At 35.1% G+C, this 17828-nt stretch overlaps 1 protein-coding gene across 1 annotated transcript in view; it reads right to left on the minus strand.

The window, feature by feature from the left end:
* Positions 1-1868: 1868 nt before the first annotated feature.
* Positions 1869-17828, minus strand: part of sec23a (Sec23 homolog A, coat complex II component) — a 30163-nt gene continuing 14203 nt past the window's right edge. Inside the window, exons 13-20 of the mRNA XM_033642691.2 lie at positions 14533-14639; positions 13778-13931; positions 13607-13684; positions 12986-13147; positions 12812-12898; positions 12266-12421; positions 3009-3074; positions 1869-2785 (exon numbers count right to left, since the gene is read on the minus strand). Of these exons, the coding sequence (XP_033498582.1) occupies positions 2696-2785; positions 3009-3074; positions 12266-12421; positions 12812-12898; positions 12986-13147; positions 13607-13684; positions 13778-13931; positions 14533-14639 (900 nt within the window). The 3' untranslated portion in view covers positions 1869-2695. The remainder of the gene's footprint in view (positions 2786-3008; positions 3075-12265; positions 12422-12811; positions 12899-12985; positions 13148-13606; positions 13685-13777; positions 13932-14532; positions 14640-17828) is intronic.

Consider the following 17828-nt stretch of genomic DNA (forward strand, 5'->3'; position numbering starts at 1 on the left):
TAGCGGTCGCCAAACAAAAAAGTAGGTGTGGGAGGAATTCAGGGAGGCTTTGGAGAGGGACTTTCAGTTAGTCTCAAGGAAGTTAGTGAGGGTAAAAGAAAATGCAAGATGGATTTCGGTGTGGCGTCATTAGTGATACAGGCAAAGAGGAAGCTTAGCCAGAAGTCGAAGCTCTCGATTTCCTGATCCATCTACATCCCAACCATCACCTATGGTCATGAGCTCTGGATAGTGACCAAAAGAATGAGATCGCAGATACAACTGTCTGAAATTAGTTTCCTTAGAGACAGGATGAGGAGCTCAGACATCCAGAGGGAGCTCTGGGTGGAGCTGCTGCTCGTTTATGTCAAAAGGGCCCGATTGAGGTGTCTCAACATCTGATCAGAGACCTTCTGTGCACCTCCTGTTACAGGTTTTCTGGGCATGTGCAACCGGTAGGAGACCACAAGGCAGACTCAGAACACCCTGGAGGGATTATATATCTCATCTGGTCTAGGAATGCCCCAAGATCCCCCAGGAGGAGCTTAAAATTGTTGCTGGACATCTGGAGTACCTTGCTCCAGATAGGAGACTTTTAGTAATGAGGTGTAATTTTCTGAATGTAGTTTGGTTCAGACAAGTTAAACACAAATGGGACTCATAAATTTAAGGTTTAAATTGATTTACTAAGATTAAACTTGGCCTTGAAAACATTGCAATGGGTCTGAAAATTGCAGTGGTCTTGGAGGAGGTTACAGTGGGCCTTGACAAGCTTCCAGAGGTCCTCGGAGATGTTTCTGGAGGCTTGAGATCATTTATGGTTCTTGAAGGGTTTACAAGTGTTCTTGAGGAGATTTCAGTCCGAACCTTCTAATTTTGTCTTTGATTTCAGAAACTTTTCAATTTGTTGTGTGAAACACTTGGATCTGTGTGAGACAGGAATTGTGTGTGATTGACCAGCTACAGAACACACACATACACACACACACACACAAAGCACACAAAGCACACAAAGCAGCATTGTATTTGAACAAACAATGGAAATGTAGGCTATGCTAAAACTCTACACACAGACACACACACACACAGTGGAGATGATTGTTGTCACTGCGACCCAGATGCTTCCTGCTTCCTGGAGGAAGTGTGTGAAGAATGGCAGGAAGTCGAAGGGTCGCAGAGGGCGGAGCCATAACTAATGGACCAGCATTGTCATGGTAACACTGTGATGGGTAACCTGACACTGTGTGTGTGTGTGTGTGTGTGTGTGTGGTGTGTGTGTGGTGTGTGTGTGTGTGTGTGCATGCGTGCGTGTGTGTGTGTAAATATGCATCAGATTAGATTTATAACTGAGCTTATAGGTTTGGAGGTTCATTTTGGAGGTAGGTCATTTTTAAGCTTACTATGACATCACAGAGCTGCAGAAATAAAGAGAAAAAAACTGAACCAGTCATTGTGTGGAGGAAGACCAATAAAACATGTATGTCATAAAATTTCAGTAAAAAATGTCATACAATAGTATGTCTAAAAATTCCAGCAAAAATAGTCATAGTATATTATGTCGAAAAATTTCAGTAAAAATCATCATAGTATAGTATGTTGAAAAATTTCAGTAAAAATCGTCATAGTATAGTATGTCGAAAAATTTCACTGAAAATAGTCATAGTAAAGTATGTTGAACAATTTCAATGGAAAAGTCATATTACAGCATGTCGACAAATTTCAGAAAAAAAGTCGGTAATGTATGTTGAAAAATTCCATTGAAAAAAGTCACAGTATAGTATGTCGAAAATTTTCATGAAAAAAGTCATAGTATAGTATGTTGACAAATTCCAGTAAAAATAGTCATAGTAAAGTATGTTGAACAATTTCAATGAAAAAAGAAAGAATTGTATGTTTTCACAGCAGATTTTTATTAGAAACATGAAAATAAAGGCAGTAGCAACAGAACTCACTGAAAACATGTATCTGACTTTTCTTTGCAGGACTTTAGTGTTCAAAGACAAACTTAACAACAACCAACAGTCGTTCACAGATCAGAGACTCTGCAGATAATGTATTGGGAAAAGCTTGTCCTCACACTCTAAATGAAGAATCATGAACATACCTCACTGTGATCAGAAAATCAACAGCACTTGTGAGAATAACCTTTAGAACGTTTTTATAAAGGTAATTACAATTACAACCGCGAAAATGTGTTGAGCATCACAAAACACAAACAACACAAAGATTTCTGATGATCGATACATTTTCAAACTACTGTGGTGATTCCAAATGAGTCCAAGTTTCCACCAGACTCTGTTGTTATCTTCCTTGCTTGTTTTGTTTTCCTTGCTTGATGATTTTCTGAGCACATTCAGACGATGATCTGATCTCACATCAGTCAACATGTTAGAAACAGCTGACCGAGGGACGATGTATTCAGATAGAAGACAAAGAGAGACATTTTCCACCATATAATAACTAGTATTTGAAGATGTAGAAATATCTGAAACAAACAGAATGTGATGCTGCAGCCTTCAGTCTTCACTCAGGGTTTAAAACTAACTGGATGTTTAACATGCATCAAAATTGTTTGTTCTGAACCTACTGCTGATTGGCTGTGACTTGGAGGCTGACAGGCTGTGCTGGCTTGTTAATTAGTTGGTCAACTGGTTGTCAAGAGAACTTAGGCAGCAAATGCAAAATAAAAGAGGAAACATAGCGCGAACAGGTGAGGTCAGGCAGCACTGGAGACAGCAAGTTTCTTTAGGTGATCCATGAACACCTGCAGGCTGACGTCGTCTGTCAGGATGGGAGCTCCAGACTCCTGCAGAGGAAACCACACAACACATCTTATAGCAACACATCTCATAGCACTACATCTCATAGCAACACAGTGTTTAACTAAAACCCAGTTCAGACTGAAGATTAGCGATGACACGAGTTTAAACAGGCAACTACTTGCAATACGCCATTCTGCAACGTTCTAAAACTGTTACATCTCGTTGATAATCTTTGGTCTGAACTGTATTTAGAGGTCAAAGTCTCACCTGTCCCCAGGCGTACATGTTGTTGTGGGTCTGGGAGGGGTTCACTTTGGAGAGCAGGAAGCGAGCCTGGAAAACATCATCATCAAACATTTAACTTCCTCTCTGTGTGTACATGTATTTATGTATTTCTACCATGAAACTTACATACACAACAATACACACAGTTTCACCTCTTTAATGATTAATAATTAATTTTACTTTTACTGCAGCATACAATCATGAAGTATAATGTAGCTGCAGCACAAATTTTTCAATGAAAAAAGTCGTAGTATAGTGTGTTGAAAACTTTCACTGTAAAAAGTCATGATATAGTATGTTGAAAATTTTTACTGGAAAAAAAAAAAAAAGCCATATTATAGTATGTTGAAAATTTCAGTTGAAAAAGTTATAGTATAGTATGTCGAAAAGTTCCAGTGAAAAGAGTCATAATATAGCATGTTGAAAAATTTCTGTAAAAATGAAGTCAAAGTATAGTACAGTGGTGGAAAAAAGTTTTCGGACACCCCATGCATTTGTGAAATATTGCATTAAGAATCACTCTTAGGTCTTCAAGTGCAATTTCTTTTAGTACAGTCACAGCCAAAATACTAAATAAATCCTAAAAAAGCCATTAAAAACTTGAAATTGATTGGTTCCATAAAAATACATAAGAAATTTTGAGTATTGGGTCATTATGGTACCAGTGATGAAGGTCGTTCTTTTTATTAAAAGACACAATTTTGTTGCCAAGCTTCGTGTCTACATAAAGCCAGCACATCTGAAAGTTCTTCAGACACAAAAATGGCTAAAACAAGGAACCTAACGCAGTAAACACGCCTGAAGATAAAGATTCTCAGCCAGGAAGGGTACAGCTGCCGCCAGATAGCCAGGAAGTGCAGATGCAGTCCTTCAGCAGTTGGATACACTCTGCAGAAATACAGACGAACCAACAGCTTGGAAGACAAACCAAGATCTGGGCGTCCAAGGGTTTCTTCAGCAAGAAATGACCGCATCCTGATCCGCATGTGCAGGCAAAACCGCCGAATGACATCACAGGAGCTTCAGCAGCAGTGGTCAAACCAAACTGGTGTCCAGTGTTCCACCCGCACTGTACGTGGCCGACTTTTAGATCATGGCTTAAGGTCCTACAAGGCTATCAAGAAGCCCCTGATCAATGAGAGACAGAGGTTAGCCCGGCGTCGTTGGGTCCAGGCACACAAGAACTGGACAGCCAGGAATTGGAAGAAGATTTTGTGGTCAGATGAGTCCAGTTTCCAGCTTTATCTTCCTCCTACTAATGTGAGGGTACGCAGAAGGCCAGGCGAAGCATTATCTCCAGCATGTACAGTACCTACTGTCAAGCATGGTGGAGGCAGTATCATGGTTTGGGGATGCATGAGTGCTGCTGGTGTTGGTCATCTCACTGTCTGTGATGGCACATTGAACTCTACCAAGTATTGTACCATTCTCGAAACCCACATGCTCCCTTCTGCGCGTGCACTGTTCCGTCAAGGTAAAAACTGGATGTTTCAACAAGATAATGCCCCTTGCCACACATCCAAGGCCAGTAGAACTTGGCTGCAGGAGCACAGTAAACAGGGCCTAAGAGTGGCCAGCTCAATCCCCGGACATGAGCCCCATTGAAAATCTGTGGTGGATTATCAAAAGGTCCGTTTAAAAGCATAAACCAAAGAATTGAGAAGAATTAAAAGCAGTAATTCAAGAAGAATGGGACAAGATTACCCCTCAACAGTGTGAAAGGCTCGTGGGGAACATGCCAGCCAGGATTAGAGCTCTACTACGTGCCAGTGGCAGGACTACTAAATATTAATTTGATGATGTGATGGTTTATTTATTTTTTGTTCAGTTTTGAACACATTCTCTGTTATTTGTTGACTTTGATACCGACAATGTTGAGAACTGACATATTGAAACTGTCAAGAATTTAGTTTTGTTAGTTTTTCTTATAAACAATAAACAAAAAAATATAATTTGTATTTGTTTGTATCTGTCTAATGCAGCCACACCTTTTGAAACACAAAAAAGATTTTTCCACAAAAATTTCATGATAATATTTGAGATTGTGTAAAATTTTAAGGGTGTCTGAAAACTTTTTTCCACCACTGTATGTGGAAAAATTTCACTGAAAATAGTCATATGGAACTATGTCGAAGAATTTCAGTGAAAAAAGTCATAGTATAGTATGTCAAAAAATTTCGATTAAAAAAGTCATATTATAGTATGTCGTAAAATTTCAGTAAAAATAGATAGTAAAATATATCGAAAAATGTAACTGAAAAAAATCATAGTATAGTATGTCGAAAAATTCCAGTGAAAAAAGTCATAGTATAGTATGTTGAAAATTTTCAGTGAAAAAAGTCATAGTATATTATGTCGAAAAATGTAACTGAAAAAAGTCATAGTATAGTATGTTGAAAAATTTCAGTGAAAAAATCATAGTATAGTATGTTGAAAATTTTCAGTAAAAAAAGTCATAGTATAGTATGTTGAAAAATTTCAGTGAAAAAAGTCATAGTATAGTATGTTGAAAAATGTAACTGAAAAAAGTCATAGTATAGTATGTTGAAAATTTCAGTGAAAAAAGTCATAGTATAGTATGTCGAAAAATGTAACTGAAAAAAGTCATTGTATAGTATGTCCAAAATATTCAGTGAAAAAAGTCATAGTATGTCGAAAATTTTCAGCGAAAAAAGTCATAGTATAGTATGTCGAAAAATTCCAGTGAAAAAAAGTCATAGTATAGTATGTTGAATATTTTCAGTGAAAAAAGTCATAGTATAATATGTCAAAAATTTTCAGTGAAAAAAGTCATAGTATAGTATGTTGAAAAATTTCGATTAAAAAAGTCATAGTATAGTATATCGAAAAATTTCAATGAAAAAAGTCATAGTATAGTATGTTGAAAATTTTCAGAAAAAATATGCATTGTAAAGTATGTTAAAAATATCAAAATGGAAAAAGTCATTGTATAGTATGTTGAAAATTTTCAGTAAAAAAAAGTCATAGTATAGTATGTTGAAAAATTTCAGTGAAAAAAGTCATAGTATGTTGAAAAATTTCAGTGAAAAAAGTCATAGTATAGTATAGTATATTGAAAATTTTCAGTGAAAAAAGTCATAGTATAGTATGTTGAAAAATTTCAGTGAAAAAAGTCATAGTATAGTATGTTGAAAAATGTAACTGAAAAAAGTCATAGTATAGTATGTTGAAAATTTCAGTGAAAAAAGTCATAGTATAGTATGTCGAAAAATGTAACTGAAAAAAGTCATTGTATAGTATGTCCAAAATATTCAGTGAAAAAAGTCATAGTATGTCGAAAATTTTCAGCGAAAAAAGTCATAGTATAGTATGTCGAAAAATTCCAGTGAAAAAAAGTCATAGTATAGTATGTTGAATATTTTCAGTGAAAAAAGTCATAGTATAGTATGTCAAAAATTTTCAGTGAAAAAAGTCATAGTATAGTATGTTGAAAAATTTCGATTAAAAAAGTCATAGTATAGGATGTCGAAAAATTTCAATGAAAAAAGTCATAGTATAGTATGTTGAAAATTTTCAGAAAAAATATGCATTGTAAAGTATGTTAAAAATATCAAAATGGAAAAAGTTATTGTATAGTATGTTGAAAATTTTCAGTAAAAAAAAGTCATAGTATAGTATGTTGAAAATTTTCAATGAAAAAAGTCATAGTATGTTATGTCAAAAATTTTCAGTGAAAAAAGTCGTAGTATAGTATGTCGAAAAATGTAACTGAAAAAAGTCATAGTATAGGATGTTGAAAATTTTCAGTGAAAAAAGTCATAGTATAGTATGTTGAACATTTTCAGTGAAAAAAGTCATAGTATAGTATGTTGAAAAATTTCAGTGAAAAAAGTCATAGTATGTTGAAAAATTTCAGTGAAAAAAGTCATAGTATAGTATAGTATGTTGAAAATTTTCAGTGAAAAAAGTCATAGTATAGTATGTTGAAAATTTTCAATGAAAAAAGTCATAGTATAGTATGTTGAAAAATGTAACTGAAAAAAGTCATAGTATAGGATGTTGAAAATTTTCAGTGAAAAAAGTCATAGTATAGTATGTTGAAAAATGTAACTGAAAAAAGTCATAGTATAATATGTTGAAAATTTTCAATGAAAAAAGTCATAGTATAGCATGTTGAAAATTTTCAGTGAAAAAAGTCATAGTATAGTATGTCGAAAAATGTAACTGAAAAAAGTCATAGTATAGGATGTTGAAAATTTTCAATGAAAAAAGTCAGTACAGTATGTTGAAAATTTTCAATGAAAAAAGTCATAGTATAGTATGTTGAAAAATTTCAGTGAAAAAAGTCATAGTATAGTATGTCGAAAAATGTAACTGAAAAAAGTCATTGTATAGTATGTCCAAAATATTCAGTGAAAAAAGTCATAGTATGTCGAAAATTTTCAGCGAAAAAAGTCATAGTATAGTATGTCGAAAAATTCCAGTGAAAAAAAGTCATAGTATAGTATGTTGAATATTTTCAGTGAAAAAAGTCATAGTATAGTATGTCAAAAATTTTCAGTGAAAAAAGTCATAGTATAGTATGTTGAAAAATTTCGATTAAAAAAGTCATAGTATAGTATGTTGAAAATTTTCAGAAAAAATATGCATTGTAAAGTATGTTAAAAATATCAAAATGGAAAAAGTCATTGTATAGTATGTTGAAAATTTTCAGTAAAAAAAAGTCATAGTATAGTATGTTGAAAATTTTCAATGAAAAAAGTCATAGTATGTTATGTCAAAAATTTTCAGTGAAAAAAGTCATAGTATAGTATGTCGAAAAATGTAACTGAAAAAAGTCATAGTATAGGATGTTGAAAATTTTCAGTGAAAAAAGTCATAGTATAGTATGTTGAAAATTTTCAATGAAAAAAGTCATAGTATAGTATGTTGAAAATTTTCAGTGAAAAAAGTCATAGTATAGTATGTCGAAAAATGTAACTGAAAAAAGTCATAGTATAGGATGTTGAAAATTTTCAATGAAAAAAGTCAGTACAGTATGTTGAAAATTTTCAATGAAAAAAGTCATAGTATAGTATGTTGAAAAATTTCAGTGAAAAAAGTCATAGTATAGTATGTCGAAAAATGTAACTGAAAAAAGTCATTGTATAGTATGTCCAAAATATTCAGTGAAAAAAGTCATAGTATGTCGAAAATTTTCAGCGAAAAAAGTCATAGTATAGTATGTCGAAAAATTCCAGTGAAAAAAAGTCATAGTATAGTATGTTGAATATTTTCAGTGAAAAAAGTCATAGTATAGTATGTCAAAAATTTTCAGTGAAAAAAGTCATAGTATAGTATGTTGAAAAATTTCGATTAAAAAAGTCATAGTATAGTATGTTGAAAATTTTCAGAAAAAATATGCATTGTAAAGTATGTTAAAAATATCAAAATGGAAAAAGTCATTGTATAGTATGTTGAAAATTTTCAGTAAAAAAAAGTCATAGTATAGTATGTTGAAAATTTTCAATGAAAAAAGTCATAGTATGTTATGTCAAAAATTTTCAGTGAAAAAAGTCATAGTATAGTATGTCGAAAAATGTAACTGAAAAAAGTCATAGTATAGGATGTTGAAAATTTTCAGTGAAAAAAGTCATAGTATAGTATGTTGAAAATTTTCAGTGAAAAAAGTCATAGTATAGTATGTTGAAAATTTTCAGTGAAAAAAGTCATAGTATAGTATGTTGAAAATTTTCAATGAAAAAAGTCATAGTATAGTATGTTGAAAAATGTAACTGAAAAAAGTCATAGTATAGGATGTTGAAAATTTTCAGTGAAAAAAGTCATAGTATAGGATGTTGAAAATTTTCAGTGAAAAAAGTCATAGTATAGTATGTTGAAAATTTTCAATGAAAAAAGTCATAGTATAGTATGTCGAAAATTTTCAGTGAAAAAAGTCATAGTATAGTATGTTGAAAAATTTCAGTGAAAAAAGTCATAGTATAGTATAGTATGTTGAAAATTTTCAGTGAAAAAAGTCATAGTATAGTATGTTGAAAATTTTCAATGAAAAAAGTCATAGTATAGTATGTTGAAAAATGTAACTGAAAAAAGTCATAGTATAGGATGTTGAAAATTTTCAGTGAAAAAAGTCATAGTATAGTATGTTGAAAAATGTAACTGAAAAAAGTCATAGTATAATATGTTGAAAATTTTCAATGAAAAAAGTCATAGTATAGTATGTTGAAAATTTTCAGTGAAAAAAGTCATAGTATAGTATGTCGAAAAATGTAACTAAAAAAAGTCATAGTACAGTATGTCGAAAAATGTAACTGAAAAAAGTCATAGTATAGTATGTTGAAAAATTTCAGTGAAAAAAGTCATAGTATAGTATGTTGAAAAATTTCAGTAAAAAAAGTCATAGTATAGTATGTTGAAAAATGTAACTGAAAAAAGTCATAGTATAGTACGTTGAAAAATTTCAGTGAAAAAAGTCATAGTATGTTGAAATTTTCAGTGAAAAAAGTCATAATATGTTGAAAATTTTCAGTAAAAAAAAGTCATAGTATAGTATGTTGAAAATTTTCAGTGAAAAAAGTCATAGTATAGCATGTCGAAAAATTTCAGTGAAAAAAGTCGTTGTATAGTATGTTGAAAAATGTAACTGAAAAAAGTCATAGTATAGTACGTTGAAAAATGTAACTGAAAAAAGTCATAGTATGTTGAAATTTTCAGTGAAAAAAGTCATAATATAGTATGTTGAAAAATTTCAGTGAAAAAAGTCATAGTATAGTATAGTATGTTGAAAATTTTCAGTGAAAAAAGTCATAGTATAGTATGTTGAAAATTTTCAATGAAAAAAGTCATAGTATAGTATGTTGAAAAATGTAACTGAAAAAAGTCATAGTATAGGATGTTGAAAATTTTCAGTGAAAAAAGTCATAGTATAGTATGTTGAAAAATGTAACTGAAAAAAGTCATAGTATAATATGTTGAAAATTTTCAATGAAAAAAGTCATAGTATAGTATGTTGAAAATTTTCAGTGAAAAAAGTCATAGTATAGTATGTCGAAAAATGTAACTAAAAAAAGTCATAGTACAGTATGTCGAAAAATGTAACTGAAAAAAGTCATAGTATAGTATGTTGAAAAATTTCAGTGAAAAAAGTCATAGTATAGTATGTTGAAAAATTTCAGTAAAAAAAGTCATAGTATAGTATGTTGAAAAATGTAACTGAAAAAAGTCATAGTATAGTACGTTGAAAAATTTCAGTGAAAAAAGTCATAGTATGTTGAAATTTTCAGTGAAAAAAGTCATAATATGTTGAAAATTTTCAGTAAAAAAAAGTCATAGTATAGTATGTTGAAAATTTTCAGTGAAAAAAGTCATAGTATAGCATGTCGAAAAATTTCAGTGAAAAAAGTCGTTGTATAGTATGTTGAAAAATGTAACTGAAAAAAGTCATAGTATAGTACGTTGAAAAATGTAACTGAAAAAAGTCATAGTATGTTGAAATTTTCAGTGAAAAAAGTCATAATATGTTGAAAATTTTCAGTAAAAAAAAGTCATAGTATAGTATGTTGAAAATTTTCAGTGAAAAAAGTCATAGTATAGCATGTCGAAAATTTTCAGTGAAAAAAGTCGTAGTATAGTATGTCGAAAAATGTAACTGAAAAAAGTCATAGTATAGTATGTTGAAAATTTTCAGTGAAAAAAATCATAGTATGTTGAAAAATTTCAGTAAAAAAAGTCATAGTATAGTACGTTGAAAAATGTAACTGAAAAAAGTCATAGTATAGTACGTTGAAAAATTTCAGTGAAAAAAGTCATAGTATGTTGAAATTTTCAGTGAAAAAAGTCATAGTATAATATGTTGAAAATTTTCAGTAAAAAAAAGTCATAGTATAGTATGTTGAAAATTTTCAGTGAAAAAAGTCATAGTATAGTATGTCGAAAACTTTCAGTGAAAAAAGTCATAGTATAGTATGTCGAAAATTTTCAGTGAAAAAAGTCATAGTATAGTTGTTGAAAATTTTCAGTAAAAAAAAGTCATAGTAAAGTATGTCGAAAATTTTCAGTGAAAAAAGTCATAGTATAGTTGTTGAAAATTTTCAGTAAAAAAAAGTCATAGTATAGTATGTCGAAAATTTTCAGTGAAAAAAGTCATAGTATAGTTGTTGAAAATTTTCAGTAAAAAAAAGTCATAGTAAAGTATGTCGAAAATTTTCAGTGAAAAAAGTCATAGTATAGTTGTTGAAAATTTTCAGTAAAAAAAAGTCATAGTATAGCATGTCGAAAATTTTCAGTGAAAAAAGTCATAGTATAGTTGTTGAAAATTTTCAGTAAAAAAAAGTCATAGTAAAGTATGTCGAAAATTTTCAGTGAAAAAAGTCGTAGTATAGTATGTCGAAAAATGTAACTGAAAAAAGTCATAGTATAGTATGTTGAAAATTTTCAGTGAAAAAAGTCATAGTATAATATGTTGAAAATTTTAAGTAAAAAAAAAGTCATAGTATAGTATGTTGAAAATTTTCAGTGAAAAAAGTCATAGTATAGTATGTCGAAACATTTCTCAAAAAATAAAAATAAAAAAATCATAGTATAGTTAAGTCATAATTTTATATAAAATGTCATAGTATAGTATGTGCCAAAAAATGTATCGGAACGTAATGGTATGTCATAAAAGTTTTTGAAAAGTTACAGTATAGTGTGCAAATTTTAAGACAAAGTTAACAGATATTTTCCAGAATTTTCATATAAAAAGTCAAAGTAAGTCAGAAATATTTTATATAAAAGGCCATAGTCAAGTATGTCATAAATGATAGTATGATAGTACCTCATCTTCCTACCAAAATTCGAGAAGCTACCTCAGTCAATTAATTCAAAAGTAACCTCAAAACACCTCTCTTGGCATTAACCTTCAGTCTCACTTAGTTTGCCCTAAATACTAAACCTCAGTAAAGGAACTTATACCCATTCTATGTGCTCATTGTTATGTATAGATACTGTATGTTTTACATACTACTTGTGTTTTAACGTGTTGTCTCCATTTTTTTTTTGCATATTTTGATACTCATTATTGTTTAATTTATGTATTCTACGTGTCAAATATTCCATTTGTAATGCTTTGTATGTAGTTAATATATAATATAAAGTATTACTATATGTGTAGCCCTTTGAGATATGCTTTGTGACTTTGGTCTGTAAAAAACTTTAACTTGACTTTGACATATAAAAGTATAAAGATGAATGTACCCATACATACAGTTGTGTGTGTGCATGTGTGTTAGTGTCCCCACCTGGCTGCCTCCGTGCTCGGTGTCAATGTATCTCGGCATTGGGAAGCGAGTGTGCAGCAGCTCCTGAGCGTCGTCCACCGGAGCCTGAAGGAGGTGTTTGAAGTTCTCATACTCAGGCATTTCCTGATAACCAGCCTTCCTCCACTGAGCTACAGTCTGACAGACAGAGAAGAGGGATTAATAACCAGCCTTCCTCCACTGAGCTACAGTCTGACAGACAGAGAAGAGGGATTAATAACCAGCCTTCCTCCACTGAGCTACAGATAGCTGGTGTCAGAGAGAGAGATGTGCTTTAGTCCCAAATTGGGAAATTCTTAATCATCTGACAGAAAGAGACAAGATTAATAATAGGGTCACTTTATTTTGAAGGATCTTTTCACCAAACCCTTATTGTGAAGGACAATGTTTTATATGAGAGCTATAAAGTTACTCATTGATCTGACATTTATTAATGATGACCGACATATGATGATGATTTACAGATGATGAATCACTGATACAGATGATATAAATGACCTCTTTGTGTGTGTGTGTGTGTGTGTGTACCTCTCCGTGGTAGATGAGGATCTGGAAGAAAGTGTCCATTAGTAGGATTCGGTCTGGCAGGATGCTGCTGCTGTCCAAAAGGACCGGCTGAAACACACAAACACATACAGGGGTGTAGAGGTGGATATACAGGTGTGATGGTGTGTTCAGGTGTATATATAGGGGGGTAAATACCTCAGGCGGCCCGTTAAATGAATAAGCGTAGAGCACTGGTTGGATCATGATGAGAGCCTGAGTCAGATCCTGTCTGTTGAACTGATGTCTGTAATATGAACTCTCATCTGGACTGTTGTTGAACACCTGCAGGAACGGAGAACGCCGCAGGTGGAACATGAACTGGAAAAAAAACAAAAAAACAGAATAATTTAACATCATCTTTCAGATGTTACAGTTTGAACAGGTGATGTATTAATACATGTTCGGCAAGTGCAGTATACATCCAACCACTGTTATCCTAAAGCAGCACATAGTGGTACGTAAAGAGGGCAGAGGAGGAGCGTGCTGGTTTATTTTATTTATACAGAGAACAGTATTTTCCAATTTTGTATTAAGGTGATTTAAATAACTCACTCAAGATTTTTCTTTCAAAATGCCTTACAAGGGTCAGTTTAACTCGTGGGGGCGAATTACCCCCAGATCCCCCTGGAGGGTTGGATCACAGAGGGTGTCGATTGAAAATGACGCCCTCCCGTGTTCAATAGGTGATTAAGACCCTGCTGTATGTAGAATGTATGTGTGGCAGGTACAGCAGAGTATTATGGGATCTAAAGCAGAGTGTTTTGGGATGTAAATCACCTGAGGGTAGAGGGAGAAGGTCTCAGAGAACCTGAAGGAGTTTGGATCATCTTTGTGGTAATCTCCAAACTTCTGACACTGAACAGAAACAGACGGATTCAAGTTAAAATCATCATCCTGATTATTAATTATTATCATTATTACATTATTATATTTTTATTTCTAACACACCAATCTGATGAGCTGTCTGTCCAACCATCGGAGGACATCAGGACCCTCCTCCGTCTCCGCCCGGTACACCGCCAACCTCGCCATCAAGATGGCCGCCGCCTCCTGATCAAATGACGCTGTGATGCTTTGAATTTGAGTCTGAGCATCTGCCCAGCTGGTAGAGGAGGGAGGAGGATAAGGGGGAAGGAGAAAGGAAGGGGAGGAAATAAAAAGAGGAGAGGGTGGGAGGAGGTTTAGGATGAAAGAGGAGAGGGAGGAGATGAAAAGAAAGTGAAAATAGGAGAGGGGAGAAAGAAAAAGGAGATAATAAAAAAGTAGAGAAGGAAAGAGAGAATGAGAGGAGGAAAGAGGGAGGGAACGAAGAGGGGAAGGCAGAGACCAGAGAAGAAGAAATGAGTCTACAGTGTAGTTATTCTTGAATCATCATGTCTTCAAGCTTTCATTAGTATCAAAGTCATCAGGTGACAGTTTTCTGTACGTCCATGGGTACACTGCGAGCTGGAGCAGGAGCTGCTCACAGATCATCCAGCACACTGTGATTGGTGTTGTGTCATCATGACTGTTATTATTACTATCATTATTAAAAATGAACCAATAAATGGATTAAAGTCACCGACTGGAGCAGGTGATGTTAAAGTCACTCCACCTCCACTTCAGACAGAAATCAAGTCTGAATGGAGATTATGTGTTTATGTGTATATGAGTGTGTCTATAGGTGTGTACATAAGTGTGTATGAGTGTGTGTGTGACCGTACTTCCTGGCGGTGGTGGTGACTCTGATGCGTCTCTGTCCTGATGAGTGTTGGTACTGAGTGACAAACTGGATCGCTCCACGGCCGCCCTGAGGGATCGGAGCGTTGTGCTGCAACAACAAACAACAACAAACCGGTTGAACAGCTGGAAACATCTGGACTGCAGATCAATTAGCAATCAATAATTTGATCCTTCAACTGTGGTCAGGCTGTTTGCAGTCTGTGTTTTGTTTTCACATCCCACACACCTTGACTTAATTTTGACTGAAGCTTTATTTTAAGGTACTTGTACTTTCTGCATTCCACAACCCTAATGCCAAAAAAGTTGGGACACTGTGTAAAGCTTAAACAAAAAAAGAATGCAATAATAAATATAAAAAATTATAATTAAAAAAAAAAATTATAAAAAAAATATATACAATGTACAAGGACGCAGTGTTGTTTGTACTGCCCCTCTGTGACTGTTCGGGAGTTCATCAGAGCGAAAGCCTGGGGGAAGAAAGTGTCTTTGTGACAGGTGGTTTTGGCGGACAGTGCTCTGTAGCGCCTACTGGAGGGGGGAGTTTAAACAGATTGGGTCAGGGGTGTGAGGGGTCTAGACAGTTTCCTGTCCCTTGACCTGTACAGGTCCTCGATGGAGGGAAAATCAGTACCAATAATCAGATCCAAACCAGACGGTGATGGATGCGCAGAGAACAGACTGGATTATGGCTGTGTAGAACATGAGCAGCAGTTCTTGAGGCAGGTTGAGCTTCCTGAGCTGTTGCAGGAAGTACAGCCTCTGCTGGGCCTTTTTCCGGACAGTGTCTATGTGGGAGGTCCACTTCAAGTCCTGAGAGACTGTGGTACCGAGAAACCTGAAGGTGTCCACAGTAGACACTGTGCTGTTGAGGATGGTGAGGCGGGGCAGTGTTGGGGGGGCTTCTCCTGAGGTCCACTGTCATCTCCACAGTCTTGAGCGGGTTCAGCTCCAGGTGGTTCTGACCACCCCAGAGGACCAGCTGCTCCCCCTCCTGTCTGTATGCAGACTCATCACAGTCCCGGATTAGACTGATGACCGTGGTGTTGTCCGCAAATTTTCACAGAAGGGTCCCCTGAGGTGCAGTCGTTGGTATACAGGGAGAAAAGCAGTGGGGAGAGGACACACCCCTGGGGGGCGCCAATGCTGATGGACCGGGAGCTGGATGTGATGTTCCCCAGCCTCACTCGCTGCCTCCTGTCAGTCAAGAAGCTGGTAATCCACTGACAGGTGGAGGCAGGCACCGTGAGCTGGATGAGCTTCTTGTGGAGTATTTCAAGGATGATGGTGTTGAAAGCCAAGCTGAAGTCCACAAACAGGATCCTTGCGCAAGTCCCTGGGGAGTCGAGGTGGTGCAAAAAAAGATATCCACTCATTCTGAATTTGATGCCTGCAACACATTTCAAAAAAGTTGGGACAAGGCCAGCAAAAGACTGAGGAAGTTGCTGAATGCTCACAAAACGCCTGTTTTGAACAATTCACAGGTAAACAGGTTAATTAGTAACAGGTGATAATATCATGACTGAGTATGAAAGCAGCTGGAAAGCAGCCACTTACGATTGTTGTGAAAAGAAAAGGTGATGTCACATGGTGGTAAACTCCTGTCCCAACCTTTTGGAACGTGTTGCAGGCATCAAATTCAGAATAAGTGTATACTCACAAAAAAAATTCACTATATCTTAATAAAAAAGGTTTCTTTGTGTAAAATATAACATAAATATTAAATATCATTTCATATCTAGGTCAATAAGGATTTACAAATCATTGCATACTGTTTTTATTTCCACAGCGTCCCATCTTTTTTGGAAGAGGGGTCACACTTTGAGGCCAGGGATTTTTAACAAAATAAAGAAGAAATCAGTTTGTGTTGAAGCTGAAAACCTTCATGAAGGATACGCTGCAGGACTGTTGTTAGACTGTGTTGGTTTAAGTGTATAATAAGACTTAAGGAAATTTGTCTGAGAGTATTTATGTACAACTGTATTTATGTCAGCAACTACATCTTTTACTTGTAGTGGAGTATTTTTACATAGTGGTCGTCATACTTTTACTGACATGAAGAATTATTAGAATTATCATAAGAATACAGTGTAGCAACAGGTAAATATATGCATCAGTCACAACTGACGTCCACCCTGCACAGCTACACTGAATCTGAAATATAACGTTAAACAAACTGTAGGACAGATCACTACTCTCTCTGATTGGCTGCTTTACACCTGGACGCAACCTAAGCTCCTCAGTGGTTTGAGTGGTTAAACAGCAGCAGGATGATGGTGATTACACACCTGCACACCTGTCATTACCTGCATCACACACACACACACACGCACACACACACAGGATATTGGATGTTGAGGTAGTGTTGACATTAAAGTCAGGTAATAACTTAGTGTGTGTATGTGTGTTTGTGTGTGTGTGTGTCCTCTCATCATCATCTCAGCAGGTGACTGACAGGTGCACCACAGCAACGCTGCCTCTGGAGACACACATGCAGACAGCAGGACACTCCTCGTGCAGTTTGTCCCCCTTCAGCCTCAGAGCTGATCAGACTCTGATGGTCTCAGATCAGATTTAAACCACGTCTTCAAAGATCAAACTGATCCCTGATATTGATCACAGACTGGTTTTGGTTCATTTGACCTTTGCACTGCTTCATTTGAGGAGGAAGAAGACTCAACTCTTTTTTCTTTGGCACGTAGTCGCAGTTTGTGGACATCGGTTCGTGTTTCCACCTCGTTAAGATGAACAGTATGGCTGATCAGTGTCGCTCAGCGCTCCGAACTCCACCCTGATTGTTCCAGGCTCATTGGAGAGTTTCAACGTGCAGAGCAGGTGGACTCATTCAGAGTCCTCCAGTGGAAACAAGCTGATGGATTTATAATAACATTTTACATCACACACACTCACTCAGTGTGTTCGGGATCAGTCAGCTCACCACTGTGACTCATCTAACTTAAACCGAGCGGATCATCTCTGGAGCCTGAGGTCCAACCAACCTGCTCTGTTTATATCAAAGTCGTCTGGTGTCTCAGGTCAGGACAACAACATGGAGGACGTGTGATGGCTCCACAGAGCCAGAAAATTTGGAAGTGGGACAGAGTCAAGGTGAAGCTGAGGTGGAAGCTGCAGTAAAGACAGTAGAACAGGGCTGTGCAGGACGAGTCGAATCGGATTCATCTGTGCGATACAATTATTGGACTATTCAATCCTTTTTTCTATGCAGAGTTTGAGATTCTGGATGTTTAATGTGACAGTGATACTCACATAATATAGTAAC

Source organism: Epinephelus lanceolatus, chromosome 15 (genome assembly GCF_041903045.1).
Source record: "Epinephelus lanceolatus isolate andai-2023 chromosome 15, ASM4190304v1, whole genome shotgun sequence".
Taxonomy (NCBI): domain Eukaryota; kingdom Metazoa; phylum Chordata; class Actinopteri; order Perciformes; family Serranidae; genus Epinephelus; species Epinephelus lanceolatus.